Source organism: Carassius gibelio, chromosome A14, assembly GCF_023724105.1.
Source record: "Carassius gibelio isolate Cgi1373 ecotype wild population from Czech Republic chromosome A14, carGib1.2-hapl.c, whole genome shotgun sequence".
Classification (NCBI taxonomy): Eukaryota; Metazoa; Chordata; class Actinopteri; order Cypriniformes; family Cyprinidae; genus Carassius; species Carassius gibelio.
In genome coordinates this window covers 16,522,973-16,540,619 of record NC_068384.1, presented here as the reverse complement: position 1 = coordinate 16,540,619, position 17,647 = coordinate 16,522,973, and the positions used below count along the sequence as shown (strand labels likewise).

Here is a 17,647-nt window from a genome sequence, read left to right as displayed (position 1 = left end):
ATTATAAAATAATGCAGCCTGTAATACACATGGTTTACTTTATCGCTTTGAATAACAATATCAGTTATTTAATATTAAAAAACATCAGACCATCCACTTAAAGATGAAGATGGTTTCAAATTTTCTGTTTCTTTGTTTGGTTCAGCTATTTCCAGGCTTAACTTGGGTTTGTAAAAATGCACTTTATGTGCTTTGTTTTTTTATATATGCATTTATTTATTTGCTGCATTAAAATATACATTTTGATGCACTTTAACAATATATTAAAATATATTGCAATTAGCTTATAATCTTAAGCATATCTTAAAGAACACTTAACATACAGTAAAAGTTGCTCCAAAATAACACACTTAACATGCATTTAGTATAGTAGAATTAAAATATAATAAGTGCAACTTATACAAGTTGTATAATTATAAAAGTACAACATCAGTGTATTTTTTCTTTTTTTACCTGGGTATTCATTTTTTAATTAATGTTTTAAATCAGATTTTATTTTTATATTTCCCTTTTCATTTCAAGCTAACGTTATTTTGTTGTGTTGTACTGTTTTGAATTTTTAGTAGGTGTATTTTATACAGTATCTTATGTAGATTTTATTTGTTTTTATTTCAGTATTAAGTAACTTTCTTTTTCTTTTCTAAAATAACCCTGCCTCAAACTCTGCTCTGTTCAAGGTGGTTAGACAGGTTATGAAAATTACTTTATAAATTTGCAAACTTCAGCACAAAAGGAAGCCAAGATCCCAGATGTGATGTTCTACACTAGACTTTATGGGGCTCCATGACCACTTATCTTCTTCCAGAACCCGGGGCACTCACGGATTTTGAAAAGCTAGTAAATATTTATAAACTCTAATCAGTAATAATAACTTTTCAGATGATCTCTTTGGCATTACTGATTGAGTCTGTGTTTGTCTTTGTCTGAATCAGAGTCTGGATGGAGATATAAACAGGAATATTCTTGGCCATAGCAGAGTGTGCGTACTCATACAGGAGATCTTAATAATTATAAAAACATGTGCTGAAGATAAACTTCCACTGCAGCAGTTACAATATGGCTTCTGAATGCAAACATGAATGCAAAAAGCTCTTATTCATAGTTTGTTTATATATGTAGGGTCTAGAGGAGACAGGGATTTAAATTAAAATTAAATTGAATTTATGCATTTACCAGACGCTTTTATCCAAAGCGACTTACAGTGCATTCAGGCTATCAATTTTTACCAATCATGTATTCCCGGTGAATCGAACCCCCAACCTTGCGCTTGACAACACAATTTATTTATATATTTATAAAGATTTATAAAGCTAATGTAAAGCTGCCACAATATGCAACCTGAAACTCTGTCAACAAGAGTGTTTTATTACAGGATGCCACCCTGATTCAAACTTATGCTAGGTTAGTTTTATGTGATATACTAGTTTATCAAACTGTAGTTTTCACCAGCTCATGCAGGGCCCGCGGCATAGGCGGTATAGGCAAATGCTAAGGGCGCCACTCATCCATAGGGGCGCCAGAATGAGTGAACGATTGAATTTCTTTTTTTTTTACATATTTTTTTTTTTTTATAATAGGCTACTATTTAAAAACCATTAATTCGAAATACTACCAAATAATTTTTTTTTAAAAAAAAATCAATCTTCCCCCGCCCATCGAGTGCTTGAAGTGCGTCAGAAACAGAGCGCGCGCACGGCACGATCAGTTGTTGGTAATTTGTTGTGTAGCGTGCCCGACGCCGCATCCAATGTAGACAGCACTGCTTTTGTTAACACACAGCTCGTAGAAACGGGCCTGGCAGCTCGCGCCAGTTCTAGACACGGTGAAAGTTTCCTGATTGTGACGGAAGGCCGAATTTACATGACACATTATAAATGAGCATATCTGCGATAGATACAGTGCCAAAAAGAAGAGAAGAGGATAAAGACAGAGGTAAAGAGATGTAGTGAAAGAACAATTTATTGCATGGGAGTAAGATACTATAATTTCATGGCAGTTATTTTTACCCTAGCAAAAAAGCTTGTTAGCAGTTGTTCTGAGTTCTGAGTCCCCAGACTGTGATTTTGTACAATCATGTCAGTTTTAAGACGCATTTTTTATTATCACTTTTTTATTAATGTTTTACTCTACAGTTGTGCAGTTTTGGGGGGATACAGTAGCTACAGGCCAAAAGTTTGGAAACATTACTATTTTTAATGTTTTTGAAAGAAGTTTATTCTGCTCATCAAGCCTGCATTTATTTGATCAAAAATACAGATATGATCAAATACAGAATGTGATATATTATTACAATTTAAAATAATTTGTTTTCAATTTATTATTCTTTAAATTATCATTTATTTCTGTGATGCAAAGCTGAATTTTCAGCATCATTACTCCATTCTTCAGTGTCACATGTGACATCCAGTCTATCACATGATCCTTTAGAAATCATTCTAATATGATGATTTATTATGTGTTGGAAACCGTTCTGCTGTAATGTGTGTAGGTAAAATATTGCCTAGGGCAGCAAATTGGTCAGGGCTGGCCCTGAGCTCATGCTTTGAGAAATATTATAAAACACTGTGTTTGTGGAATGTGACAAAGATTACCGTATTTGCCAATGAAAAAAAAACTAGAAAGAGAAGAACAGAGAAAGCATTTAGAAAAGCTATAACTGATTGAATTAAAGCATTATGTCATTTAGTGTGTGTTTTGTAAGACTATGGGTTCCTGACATCTCACGTCATACGCAGAGGTTGGTGTTATTGAAATGTTCGACCAATTATGCCCAGAAGCCAATCTGTGGATGAGCACTCCGGCCAAAAGTGAATCAGGTTTGAAATGGAAACCGCAGCATGGAAACACCAATTGAGTGGTTAAGAAATGACTTGATGTCATCTTAGACAACTTCATAGTTAGATTTGTTTGGACTTTTCTAGCCTCTCTCTCTATAAATGTGGTTTTTAGCTAATCAAGAATGTGATCTTGACCTTTCAGAAGTCCAAATATTGTGGCCTAAACTTGAATTTTCCCTTTTGTGGTATTAGAAACAGTAAAGCGAATAATTCTAGAATGTCCTTCTAGATAGAAACCAGCACACCACCTCAACGCCAAGGTTTTTGTATTCTTTCAATTCAGAATGCAAAATCTCCAACCACACAAATGGAAGTGAACAAATCCGAAACACAGTCAATATGTGAACAAGCTGATGAGATGTTGTGTGTGTGATGTGATGTGTGGGGGTCACTTGCACATGTCTTGCATCCTGTTCTTACATCATCAACTCCCAAGACAAAAAAAGATATATGAGAACACAATGATGCAGTTACTGAGAATTTTCTCTGCCATAGGTGGAAATTACATAGTAAATGTACTAGAAGACTTTCCTGGACTTTCTCTTTAAACAGATATTGATGTTTGTTGTTCAAAATAAAATAAAAATTCCATCCTGGTTTAAACTCTTTGGGAGTTTTCACGAGTTTTTTTTAAGTTCCTAAACCTGCGATTCATTCATTTTATTATAACCTTACTGTATAAGATTTATGGCACACAGCCTTTATTCATAAACGGTTTTTAACATAATTATATAGTTAAATATTTTTTTATTCAACATTAAAACGTATTGTCATGTTTTCCCAGACAAAAATTATCCAAGTCCCGGTGTGTCAATGCAATTTCCACTCAGAAATCGTTTACAGTCACGCACGGGTAACGAAAGGAAACCGCGTCCGTTTCTAGACTTCGGTGTTCTGGGTGTAGAACTTGTGTTAGGCGGAGATGAAGTGAAGAGGTAGAATTTAATGGTGCTTTGGAAGCCCTGCGGAAAAGCTCCTCTGTAAACCTCCACCATGTGTTTGTCCTCTTCCCTCTAAATACCCCCTTCACTCTGCAACCGGCATTTATCCCCACAGCCAGGGCCTTACAAAAGCCATTCCTGGATCCGTCTCACGCTGGAACATACTCGCTTCCTCTCATTCGCCTCGTCTTCCCACACCAAGGGCATTTAAATGCTAATCTAGCTCCATCTGCGCAAATTCACCATCGAAATTGCTTCTTTGTGTAAACATTCTGTTTGTGTACACGCTGTAAAATGTGTTTGGGTGGATATATAGACGTCCGCTCTGCAAAGAGCAGGTCTGTGTGTGTGTGTGTGTGTGTAAGCCACAAGCTGCAGGGCAAATATAACATTTGTACAAACATCCGACTGATTTATGCTCTGTTGAGCTTTTTTTGTTTGTTTGTTTTTTATAATCTAATACGGTTTAAGAAATGTTTTGAGATTTGCCCAGTTCAGAAGACCACAAGAGGGCGCTAATTAATGGGTTCGTGTTAACCAGCTTCATTTGGCGCGAGTTTGCTCCTACTGGTAGATTCTGAAACTACATCCTCCAACAAAAAAATAAATAAATTATATATATATAAAATAAATCATGGATGGAGGTTCCAAAGTAGAAATGCAATAATATGAAAAATGCAATTTTCTATAGGTATTCTAGATCTCCTTTGTCTAAAATCACAAAAATAAAAAAAAAATAAAATGAAATGTCAATAAACCACCAAAACATGGTTGGCACACACAAATAAACTGACATTTCAATAAATAATGTGCTAATCTTACAACAAATTGTATCCTATTTCCTGAAAGTATATCATGCTAAATAAAAACTTAAAAAAAATAATCTAAATCATATAATACTACAAAAACTACTAGGGAAAAATTAACAAGCAGTTCAAATAAAATATCACTCCTAAAAACATTTTTGTGGTTACAAATCAAAATGGTAAGCTATCTCACTGACAACATACAATTTACAGTGAATTCATAATATTCAATATTATGACTAAGATATGACAAAAGGTGGCAGTGACTAATGAAACATTAAAACAAACATCTGATTTGCTGAATAATCACATTGCTGAAATGTCCTCCAATTGGAAAATATAAGCAAATTGCATTGTGGGATAGGCTGCAGCACTATAGTGTGCTCTATTGTCTTTTGCACATTTCAGAAAATGCGGTAGGCCTTTGGGGTCAGTAAATTATTTTTTAAAGAAATTCATATTTTAACTCAGCAAAGATGCATTCAATTGATTTAAAGCAACAGTTAAAGCATTTACAGACTAATGTTACAAACATTTACATTTCAAATAAACGCTGGAGAAAAACTATATATATATATATATGAGCTGCAAATCATCATATTATTATGATTTCTGAAAGACCATGTGACACTGAAGACTGGAGTAATGATGCTGAAAATTCAGCTTTGCATCACAGAAATAAATAACATTTTAGAATACATTACAATAGAAAAGTTATTCTGAATTTAAAAAAAAAGGCACAATATTACTGTTTTTACTGTATTTTTGATTAAATAAATGCAGCCTTGGACATAAAAAAAAAAAAGAAGTCTTATCCCAAACTTTTGACACAAGTACATCCTGCACAAATGGTAGTGAGCTATTCTGAACAAAGCCACTATGTTTGCATGGGAGGAAATAAATTGTTTTTGTACATGAGCAAATAATTTTCATTTAAGCTCTATTTATATGTGTATTTGTGATGGTCTGCATCAGTCACGTTTGGCATCCTCAAACTGTGATGCTGAAAGCTAACAGCTCGTGGTCAAACACTTATTTGTCAGGTTGGAGGTGGAGGTGTTGGAGGGTGTGATGGAGGCTGTAGTTCATTACTGATCTCCCTCTGCAGTCCTACAGGATCTGAGTGGGGAGTCTGTCTTGTCATGCTCCTCCTCTTGGCTTTGCGTTGGCGGTTCTGTCCAGCTGGTTTGATCCGATCACTCAGAGCGTCTGAGGACTCATCAATGTACGCCAGGTTCTCTCCAAAGAAGTCCAGGAGGGAGGGACGAGGTGGACTGCAGCTATCAACCACGACGGCAGGAACATCCTTCTGACTTCCCAGTGATCCGGTCCCTTCAGCTCCAGATTCCAGGTCTTCTGAGTTACGGGAATTTGAACCATATTCATATTCAGACCAGGATTCCGACGGCGTCTCGGATCCAGAGACTGATCCTGTTCCAGATTCTGAAGGGGACCTGGAAATGGCTCTGGACCCGGGTCTTGATGGTGATCTCAGCTCTAACCTTGAGATGGATCTTGACGCTGGTCCCACCATCAGCCTCGATCCTGGTCTCACCTCATACGCCCCATCTAACCTACCCCAGGACCTGGATCGGGACAGCGCTTCAGACCTGATATCAGAACCTGGGGTGTACTTACATGCAGGCCATCCGAGAATCAGGTGTCCATTCTCTCGGACAACATCGGCATCGAGGGAGATCCCATGAGACAATCCCGCTGCTCTCAGTCTTGGATGGCGATGATGGCGGTGTCGTTTCCGTCTACGCCGCCGTTGGAGCTGAAAAGGGTCGTTGAGATCCAGTGGCACGGGAATACGGAAGTCCATGGACATGTTCTGGATGTTCTGAGTCCAGTCTGTTGCATGGGCTCTCAGCTCCTCCATCTAAACGAAAAACACAGTACCAATAAAAAAATCAGGAATAGGGAAAAAAATGTAAGAAAGTGATTTTTTGCAATACAATAGTAAGAAGGTGGTTAATGACACCCTAAAAATGTTGCCATACAATTTCTTATTGTAGATTTTTTTTTTTTTTAAATTAAAAATAAATCAACAGTAGTATATATCTTGCATATAAATTATAGATTTTGATTTTATTTTTAGATTTATTTGAAATAGTCCACTGTGGAAAAACTCAAATGGATGAATCAGTTGTTGATTCTCTCGGTCTCACCTCTGCACGCGTCTTCTTTGACAGCACTCTAAGCCAGTTTCCAATCATTGTGAGGATGGATGCAAAATACGCCAGACCGAACACTATCCACAACCACACCAAGGGCTTGTACAGGGGCGTTCCATCTCTCCTGTTCTCTGAAACAGAGGAAAAGGAAAGATAATGACACAGGGGTGGTGTGGCCTAGTGGTTAAAGGCTCTGGGCTGGTATAGTATAATGGGAAGATTGCTGGTTTGAAGATTGAGCCATGGGCAAGCACCATTGTTCAAATGAGCAAAAAAGAAAAAATTCAGAGTTAAATACAAGTTAAGCTCTACCAAAAATATACACAACCACTCAAATGTTCTGGGTCAATTTTCGGTCTTTTTGAAGTTTCTTATGCTCAACAATAATAAAAAAATATATATATATATATATATGTGTGTGTTCAATTTTAATATATTAAATGTCATTTATTCATGTAATGTACAGCTAAATTTCAGCAGCCATTACATTCTCCTTCAGAAATCATTCTAATATAGTGATTTGATGATTATAATCAATTTAGAAAACAGTTGTGCTGATTAATATATTTATGGAAATTGTCATACACTTTTTTGATGATTTAATGTGGATGAAAGAACAAGGGAATAGCATTTATTTGAAACATATTATCGTCTGTAACAATCTAAATGTCTTTATTTTAACATCTTTTAAAATGTTATATATATATATATATATACATATATATATATATATATATATATATATATATATATATATATATATATATATATATTACAATAAAGACATTTAGATTGTTACAGAAGATAATATGTTTCAAATAATGTATACACACACACACCACCAACAGGTAGTGTACGTATATGTGATGCAAAGTTAGTACAAGAAAAAATATTACATAAATGTATCACTGACTAAAATAACAGATAATGTAGTCAGAAAAATGGAAAATTCATTTGATGAATATGGCATAAAGAAATACTAAATGCAAAAGACTAACAAGTATGACAAAAATAAAAATAAAAAAACAGAGAGGCTTAGTTTGGAGTTTGATTATTGATTAAATTACATGAAAACAGTGGGAAGACTTCATTTAAATTGAGTTCATGAAACTGCTCCTTTATTAGGTTTGCTGTAAGTCAGTTCTTTTTATCTGTTAAATGACAAATTACTAACATCTCAAAGGATTCTCAAAGATAAGAGATAAGTGCCTGCTCTGGTCTAAAATTACAGCTATCACAATTAACTCTATTACAGGTAATGTCTATGGCTTTAAAAACAGATAATTAGATGATGTAAATGTCTGTAACTTCATGTCTGTCTGGATCCAATGACCACAAAACATCCTGCAATTCCAGGCGTAATACAATACTGAGCTCCTTAACAGAATTATCATAGGGTCACATGACATAGTAAACTAAATCATATGTAATGATTATTGTATGTAGACATCATATATCTGTGCACCTGCCACATAGTCCCCAAAGCCCACCGTGGTCAGGGTGATCACGACAAAGTACACCGCTTCCAACAGGCTCCAGCTCTCCACTTCCTGAAACACCATGGTGGGCACCGCGAGGAAGACTACGCAGCCAATCAGGATGGAGAAGACAGCGGAGATTACACGGACACTGGTGGGCTTCACACCCTTGCGCTGTTCAGCAGGGGGAAAAGAATCATGATGAAAACCCAGATGATTTTCAACATACCCTGACAACACAATACAGTTATTTCATCTGATGCCAAGGGGCGGGATTCACAAAAATCTTAAAATTAGGAAATCACTCAACATGAATTCTAAGAAATTCATAAGAATGTTCCTAAGTGTAATTCTTAAGAAGTTTTCAAATATTTTTCTCTTTATGTCTTTTTTTTTTTTTTGGCAGGTTTTAGTGTCTTCTGATTGTATGGTGGTTCTTGCTGAAGAATTGCTGGATGACAACTCAAGGCCGTCTTTTTGCGCTGCATGCAGTTTACAGTAATTTTCAGTTTTTAAGATTAAAATTCACTCTGTACAAACCTTTGCGTCTAAAATGTCAACAAATTGAAACAAGAATTTTGAATGAACTTTGAATGAACTGTCGATTAGCAATGGATTATAAATATGCTTAATTAAAAAAACTTTAAAAAAAAAAAAAAAACTTAGCTATGTATAGAACCGTGGCCTAACTGTATTGTTGCATCCCTACTGGAAGTTGTGCAAATTAGTATATATTTAATTAGATAATGGCTCATTTACATATGTAAATCATATGATTTTTTGTTTTTTTGCAATCCCTAATGTAATCATTCATCTGGGCAAGTATTGTGATATAAGTTTTATTATTCTTTTTTTTTTTATTCTATTCACGTGTTTGCTGTTGCCATAAGTCGGCACACTATTTCCATAGCTACTGGTTTAATGGAGTCCAGGTCCTTTAAACAGATATTTTTTAAAGAGTCTGGTTCAAGATGGAGCTCTAGTTGAAAGTTATCCTTCATTACTGTCTTTAGAACAACCTTAAGAAGATTTAGCACTTAGTATTATTAAATTACTATGAAATGTTTTGTAATACAAAGACAGATATTCTGTGTCAAAAGTTCATCCTGCAAATGCTTAATCCAATTATTACATTATTAATCTAATCTTATGGTCTGAATATGGAGAAGTCACTTACCAAGAACAGAGTTTCTGTCTTTGCCACCGCTCTCCTCAAAAGGGTCCCCAGGTGGTCTCCAACCCCTGCTAACAGTATCCCAAACATGGGGATCCCCACCAGAGCATAAAATATACAGAACAACTGACCACCTTTAGTTTTGGGCGAGATGTTTCCAAAGCCTGGAGGAGAGGAGAACATGTGAACCCAAGCTCCTACAATGGTGATATTCTAAAGTGATAAATGTGTTTATCCCACCGATAGTGGTTATGATGGTACCACAGAAGAAGAAAGCATTGGATAGATCCCATCTGCTGGTATAATTTGATGTGCTTCTGCCATCCACACCTGCTTCAATGGCATCCACCACTTTCTGAAGTGAAAAGATGATATTTGATCAATTTGAGCAATTTATCGACGATGCCCCAGTATTTTACATAAAATACCTGTTGTTATTGTTAACTAAAACCAATACAATTTGTATTACATTTTAAATGTTAATTAAAATTACGCTAAAATATTAATTAATTTAAAATTAAATTAAAAATTAATTTAACACAAACATTTTTAATTAGAATTGTTCTCTTGTTGAAATAAAGTAATAACTAAAATAAAATAGAAATATTTAAAACAACAATACAATTTATAAAAATGCAGAAAACAAAATTTGTAAAACTAAAATTTACTATAGTATTTGAATACAATTGTATTATTTATTTTATAATTTATTATATATTTCCAGTTATCAGTTTTATATTTTGATTAAAGTTTTAAAATGTTTGTGTGCTTTTGTCATTTTATAATTTTTAAGCTTTTTTATTTATTTTGAATTTTCTTTTTTGTAATTTTAGTTAATATTTCAACTTAAACATATTTTAAGTTACTTCAGTTTCAGTAAGTTTATATCTAATACGTATACTTTATTATAATTAAAATTAAATTTTGAATAATTTTTTGTCATTTTGAATGAAGACAATTAATGATTATTTACACCGTAAATTTTTAAAGCTGCAAATAAAACAAAGATTACTGGAGTATGTTTTCAAGGAAATACTGTTTCTGTCTTTCTACTTCATTCCATGTTTATTTTCGAGTGTTACTTACCATTTCTTTGTAGTTATTTGTGAAACATACTTATGTCAAAAAAAAATTTCAGTGTAACAAATTGTACTTTGGCTTAAGTTTTTTTACGTTTAGGTTTTCAAACTGACCTCTGTGAACTCTTTCAGACTGTAAGGAGTGACGCAGCTGTGGTTCTGTAGGAAAGCCATTTGAGACATCAGCAGCTCACGGTGAGCCCATTCCTCCCTGGACGACTCCAGCCAGCCGAACACCAGAGCCCCCAACACCAAATACAGCAGCACAGCTGCCAGGATGGTCAACAGTGTTGTGTACCGCATGGCTACGAGGTGCTGATGACGTCAAACAAGATGTCACATGCTGTGGAGAAATGTTCTGGAAACTTTCATAATCATATGTCAATCAGGTTAGGTTAGCAGAAAGAAGAACATCAAGGGAAACGGACACAATAATGAAATTATCTCTGGTTATCACAACAAATGAGGAAATGTGAGTGTGGTTTGACTATTTGTCAAAGTAAAGTGGCACCAAAAATATTTAGGATCACTTAAAAGTAAGAATGTCATTGCAAAACAAATCATATAACATTGTCTAATTTTAAACAGTATCACTTCTTTCTGAGAAATGTTCTGCTTGAAAGTGTTTGAGTTCCCTCTCTTTCAAATAAATGTCAGCTTTTTTGATATTTTATTATCTATAGTGCATAAGTAACAATATTTCAAGGGCCACTGTATATGTAATAGAAAACTGAGATTAATTATACCTTATCAAAGAAGTTTTTCCAGATCCACTGTTTTCTCCATTTCCTCCATATCAAATGTTTGGTGTAGTCATTTATACACTCTCCATGTCACAGCCTCTTCCACTGCTGCTCACAAAAACCTGTGAGACATAATGGTCAGAAAATGCTGGGAACACCCTGAAACTGACTCCAGATCAGCTTTGAGCTTAAAGCGTTGGTTCACCCAAAAATGAAAATGATGTCATTAATAACTCACCCTCATGTCGCTCCAAACCAGTAAGACCTCCGTTTATCTTCGCAACAGAGTTTAAGATATTTTAGATTTAGTCCGAGAGCTCTCAGTCCCTCCATTGAAGCTGTGTGTACGGTCTACTGTCCATGTCCAGAAAGGACTCTTCCGAAGATAAATGGAGGACTTACTGGTTTGGAACGACATGAGGGTGAGTTATTAATGACATAATTTTCATTTTTGGGTGAACCAACCCTTTAAGGAGGTTTGACCCAGTCCAGACACATAACAGGAGAGTGGTTAGGGCACAGAAGTAAGAAGACAACACATGACGGCATTGAAACAGAACTTCTGGCAGAGGTCTATGTAAACAAATTGTTCTACAGCACTTTGACAGGATCTTGACGCTCACCAGGGCTCTCTAGGGCTTGCTTTGTAGACGCATGGATAATAGCGTATATTATGGTATACATTATGTTGTCACTTTCAGTATTTGCAATAATTTATTGTTTTGCATTGCACTTATTATGATCATAAATATGCACAACTTGCATGTGTGAAATTAAGAATAAGTTTTTTTTTTTTGTTGTTGTTGCAAAGAACATTAAAAGAACAAAATAGATAATTATAGATGGGTAAAATAATTCAAATAAAAAAACGTATCGCAAGGTCAGGTTGAAGCCTTTCATTTATTAAATTAAAATGACAATAAGAGATGTTTCTCAGACCTTACTTTATTAACCAAGTAGCCTAATTGATACACCCTATAATAAATAGACTTTCATACTATACAATGTGTCATGATTCTGCCTTCATGTCCCGACTTTTCTCTAGTCTTGAGGCAGGATCATGACAGACCCGTGTTTTGTGTACAAGCACATGGCCTTGTCTTTGGGCCATGTGCTTGTGTTGTCTCATTCCCTTGCCCCGCCCCCCTTGTTATCCTAGTCGTGTCGTGATTGTCCTATCTGTAACACCTGCCGTGTCTTGATTAGTTCCCCTATTTAGATCTCCTAGTGTGCTCTGTCTTTCGTCGGTTCATTGTTCTACTTATGTGTTCCTACATGTCATTGTCCTGAGATACCTTGTCCTAGAAACCCCTCGAAGAAGTCTTTGTCTTGCAGTGAGTGTTTGTTAGTATTTAGTGTTCAGAGTCTTTGTTTACCTTGTTTATTGTGTTTTGTGGAATTCTTTTAGTGTTCACCCTAGCCCTTGTTTTCCCCCTCGTGGGTTTTGTTTTTCCCCTTTTTGTATAATAAATCTTGTGTTCAGTACATCCTGTCTGCATCTGAGTTCGTCCCAAACCCATCCTCACAACAGAATGAACCGACCAAATAGGAACTCAGCAGACAGGATGTCCCCCACTCCTCAATCCCAATTGGAGTTCCGCCAACAGTGTTGGATATCGTCCCCCGCCGAGAAGAAAAGGGTTGCCCTGCCATACTCGCCTGAGAACGAGTGGGTCCTCTACAATTATGCCCGGCTGTGGGAGAAGTTCTCCCAGGAGGCGCCGCAGGGTACCCCCCAGAGGTCCCCACCTACCCAGCTGCCGGCGATCCCGGAGGGTCGTGTCCTGGCCGTGGCAACCCTGGGGGATCAGTTACGTCCCTCCCAAGATCCTGAGGTACCTCCCACTACCTTAAGTCTCCCCAACAAGCGAGGGAGACGGCTTTCATGGGAGTCAGCTTCAGAGTCTTCGGCGTCCGAGGCTGCCCTGCCCGAGACCAAACTCCCCCAACCCGCCTCTGACCCAGCTGTAGCCTCTGCACCGCGCCCGAGGAGGAAGAGGAGGAAGAAGGGGCCTGCCGGTCCTGTGACCCTGTCTCCTCCCGTGCCAGCAGCGGTGAGCGCTGGCGTGCCCGAGCCAGCAGCGGTGAGCGCTGGCGTGCCCGAGCCAGCAGCGGTGAGCGCTGGCGTGCCCGAGCCAGCAGCGGTGAGCGCTGGCGTGCCCGAGCCAGCAGCGGTGAGCGCTGGCGTGCCCGAGCCAGCAGCGGTGAGCGCTGGCGTGCCCGAGCCAGCAGCGGTGAGCGCTGGCGTGCCCGAGCCAGCAGCGGTGAGCGCTGGCGTGCCCGAGCCAGCAGCGGTGAGCGCTGGCGTGCCCGAGCCAGCAGCGGTGAGCGCTGGCGTGCCCGAGCCAGCAGCGGTGAGCGCTGGCGTGCCCGAGCCAGCAGCGGTGAGCGCTGGCGTGCCCGAGCCAGCAGCGGTGAGCGTGCCCGAGCCAGCAGCGGTGAGCGTGCCCGAGCCAGCAGCGGTGAGCGTGCCCGAGCCAGCAGCGGAGAGCGTGCCCGAGCCAGCAGCGGTGAGCGTGCCCGAGCCAGCAGCGGTGAGCGTGCCCGAGCCAGCAGCGGAGAGCGCTGGCGTGCCCGAGTCAGCAGTCACGAGGGCGGAGGAGAGAGCCGCGGCCGACTCTGCAGCCAAGGCTTTACTACAATCGGTCTCATCTCGCAAGGAGATGCCCATTGTAATAGCTGTAAAGTCTTTTTCTGATTATTTGTCCCGTCTTGTTCAGATTTTAGAAGTCCCCGTCAGTCCTGTCTCGTCCCCGGACCCTGTCCCCAGAAATCCCGAGTGTCCTGTCGTTGCCTCCCCGTGTCCCGTAGATGTCGTCTCCCCGTGTCCCGTAGATGTTGTCCCCCCGTGTCCCGTAGATGTTGTCCCCCCGTGTCCAGTAGATGTTGTCCCCCCGTGTCCAGTAGATGTTGTCCCCCCGTGTCCAGTAGATGTTGTCCCCCCGTGTCCAGTAGATGTTGTCCCCCCGTGTCCAGTAGATGTTGTCCCCCCGTGTCCAGTAGATGTTGTCCCCCCGCGTCCCGTGTCTGCTCCTGTCATGTCCCCTGTCAGTTGTCCCGAGACCCCTCCCCGTCCCTCACCACCCAGACCTGCCCGTACCCCCCGTCGTCAGCCTTCGTCCTGTCCTCCTAAGATTCCTACCCCACCCACCCACCCTGGTCTGTCCCCCATGAACTTTGTGGTCCCGCCCCCTCCCCTTCCCTGTTTGTTTTTTTTGATTTGTCACCCTAACCCCGTCATTGTCTATTCATGTTTGCCTTTGTTATTATTTGTCATGTCTTGTTGGTTTTTGTCTCTGTCCCAGTCAGTCTTGTCCCGCGTTTGATGTTCCCTTGGGGAGCGTCTGGAAGCCGCTCCTTAAGGGAGGGGTTCTGTCATGATTCTGCCTTCATGTCCCGACTTTTCTCTAGTCTTGAGGCAGGATCATGACAGACCCGTGTTTTGTGTACAAGCACATGGCCTTGTCTTTGGGCCATGTGCTTGTGTTGTCTCATTCCCTTGCCCCGCCCCCCTTGTTATCCTAGTCGTGTCGTGATTGTCCTATCTGTAACACCTGCCGTGTCTTGATTAGTTCCCCTATTTAGATCTCCTAGTGTGCTCTGTCTTTCGTCGGTTCATTGTTCTACTTATGTGTTCCTACATGTCATTGTCCTGAGATACCTTGTCCTAGAAACCCCTCGAAGAAGTCTTTGTCTTGCAGTGAGTGTTTGTTAGTATTTAGTGTTCAGAGTCTTTGTTTACCTTGTTTATTGTGTTTTGTGGAATTCTTTTAGTGTTCACCCTAGCCCTTGTTTTCCCCCTCGTGGGTTTTGTTTTTCCCCTTTTTGTATAATAAATCTTGTGTTCAGTACATCCTGTCTGCATCTGAGTTCGTCCCAAACCCATCCTCACAACACAATGTCTCTATTTGCTTAAGATTTACATTCAAACAAAGCAAATTCATAATAATTCATAATTTATCTTCACTCTCAGAAAAAAAAGTACAAAGGCATTCAGTGGGTTGGTTCCTTTTTTACCTTGTTTACCCCTTAGAGGTGCATATCAGTCCCTCAAAGGTACATTTTAGTACTCACATAGTACCCAAATGATACATATTTCAGAGACAGTTTTATTTATGTACCCTCAGCCTGTTTCTGAGAGTGTTTCACATGCAAAGGGAACTATTGTTATCGTTTCATTTTTGATTATTTGCAATGCAGCAGGGACTAAAAAGTTACTGCTCACTTTAATGTTTTCTTTCAAACGTTAACTACTCGTTTCATCATTGAATAGTTCACAAAACACCATAAACATAGATGTAAATGTGATCTTACCTCAGCTCGCGGTGGGTGAGGAGTTCCCTCTCTCCTGCAGACCACTGAGAGACAGGATACATACACACATCAGGACTTTCCCCATTCCCAACCTGCCAACGAGAGAAGAAAAAGACGGAGAGAGGAGGGGAGGAGAGAGGACTGTTTGGCAGAGAGACACAAATGAAAGCCGACAGTTTATTCATCTGTTTCAGGTGTTTAAAACATTTCTGTTGAGCGCTCTTCCTCATCTTAGAATGTAACCCACTGGGGTTACGTCATTATAAACGTTCTAGGAACGTTCTCTGAAGGTTCTTTTGTAAACAGAAAAATGACGTTCTCAGTAGGCTACATTTTGGGAATACAGCATTAATAGCTGGTTTCAATGTTTGTCCACTCACCAGAATTATAATCTGAGATCCTCCAGAAGTTCTATACTTATTTGCGCGCATTTTATATGCTTTGAAGACTAATAAAATTAATGCAGGTGATTTGATCGCGTATTATAATTCTGGATGCTGATTGGTCAAAACAACTTGCGTTTCTGTAGTCTGAAGGTAAGGTACTACGAATTTATGAATTAACTGCACGTTTAAAAATCTCCCCGGTCTACTCAAATTTGTTACGACATCTGTTTCGAACTTTACATTGCACGTGATGACTTTCGTTAACTCTAAAATAAGTATATCCACTTCACCTGCTAATACTCTTCAACAGTGATGCTACCACAAAACAGAAAATCAAAGACACATTTCTAAAGATGGCTGCCTCGTTGTTTCTCTGGGCATAAGGCCTATAGCCTACGTTTCGAGTCGAGAAACAGTGCTATATCGTAAATAATTCAACAGTAAACAGTTCTTCAGTAGTGTTGCATTTATAAAACACTGTCTAGATAAAATACTAATTACACGCATATTAATTAGAATTGAACCAATTTCATTAAACACAAAATTGCACCTAACCTACTGAATGGATTGTAGCTTACAGCCTAGTTTTTATTTGTAAAAATGAAACGGCCTACCCCTCCCTGAATTATGTAACCTCAATATAATACTGTTTTAATGGAAATATGTACAGTATAAATAGACATAAATTGTCTTAATCATTTTATAAAAACAATAAGGCTGTCAAGGCTGCATTTGTGTGTGTGTGTGTGTGTCTATATTTATATATATTCACAAAATAGCACAACCTTCTTAACTAAGTAATGACGTCAGCTATAGTAATGATCAAGCTCTAAATGGACTGGACGTCTGTCATCTGTGGACAGAAGTGCAATGCTAAATCAACTCAAACTTAAAAGTTCAGAATTCAAAACATTCACTGTAAGGACCGCAGTGGGCCTTCTGGACCCAGCCAAAGCTCAGGAGAGAATAAACAGCACTCCCTGACCGAGCTGATGCAAAGACCAAATGGCCTTCAAATCCTTTAAAAGCTCTGATATGTGATATCACATTCCTAGACATGCCTTTGATTTCTGCTCCAACAATGACTAACATTTGGCTTTTGAAAACACAACGGCATAACACCATATTCATGAGCTATCTTAAATCTATTACACTATTCCGCAAAACAGGTTGTACTTTAACTGTGAAATGACTTGTGCCTGAAGGAGGTTTGTGTAATGACATTATGCCAGAAGTAGATTTCTTACAAATGAGTAGAAATGTTGTGAACCAGAGGAACGCATCCACCACTGAACAACCTGTTCAGCCAAAAGACACAAATGGAGTGATGCACAATAAATGACTGTGACCAAAATATGGATAACATTCGCTTGCACTTAACTTAACGCTGAATCCACTTTGTTTAGAAAGGGTGAATAGATCTGCTGCCCGTAAATCTTACAAATTTGATAAAAAAATATGATGCGACAAAATTATGGTGTAAATGTAATTTCAAATTCACAAATAAAATGTATTGAAATTAAATAAAGATCCACAAATAAATTATGTTAAAACAAAAAAAATTCAAAACACACAAAGGAATAAAGTGGCATTAGGATGTGAGCACTATGTAATGGAAAATAACGAATACTAAAGCAATGTTGAATTAATTTGAGTGTAATTTGCGATAATGACTGGCTGACTGCATTGCATGGCTAATTACCAAACAAATC

General features: G+C 38.6%; 1 protein-coding gene across 6 annotated transcripts; it reads right to left on the bottom strand.

Annotated features, from left to right (window-relative positions):
• Positions 1 to 4,557: 4,557 nt before the first annotated feature.
• On the bottom strand, positions 4,558 to 15,666 carry LOC128026979 (potassium channel subfamily K member 4-like). Of its 6 annotated transcripts, none has more exons than XM_052614298.1 (9): positions 15,550 to 15,641; positions 11,474 to 11,636; positions 11,239 to 11,357; positions 10,607 to 10,857; positions 9,654 to 9,768; positions 9,417 to 9,577; positions 8,227 to 8,413; positions 6,756 to 6,892; positions 4,558 to 6,466 (listed from the first exon to the last, which is right to left on the bottom strand). In XM_052614298.1, exons 4-9 carry the CDS (start codon positions 10,793 to 10,795, stop codon positions 5,624 to 5,626), a joined length of 1,632 nt encoding a protein of 543 aa, XP_052470258.1. In that variant the 5' UTR covers positions 10,796 to 10,857; positions 11,239 to 11,357; positions 11,474 to 11,636; positions 15,550 to 15,641; the 3' UTR covers positions 4,558 to 5,623. The 6 variants fall into 6 exon arrangements, with proteins under 6 accessions (XP_052470258.1, XP_052470257.1, XP_052470254.1 ...); XM_052614297.1 differs by having other exon boundaries at positions 10,607 to 10,850; XM_052614294.1 differs by having other exon boundaries at positions 10,607 to 10,807.
• Between the last annotated feature and the right edge of the window lie 1,981 nt (positions 15,667 to 17,647).

Excerpts from the sequence above, each read along its gene's own strand:
- LOC128026979 (XM_052614295.1), bottom strand. The coding sequence starts at position 10,795 with ATGCGGTACACAACACTGTTGACCATCCTGGCAGCTGTGCTGCTGTAT. Across the intron at positions 9,769-10,606 it reads GTCTGAAAGAGTTCACAGAG|AAAGTGGTGGATGCCATTGA; the intron begins GTCAGTTTGAAA and ends TTTTCACTTCAG. Across the intron at positions 6,893-8,226 it reads CTTTGGGGACTATGTGGCAG|AGAACAGGAGAGATGGAACG; the intron begins GTGCACAGATAT and ends CCTCTGTTTCAG.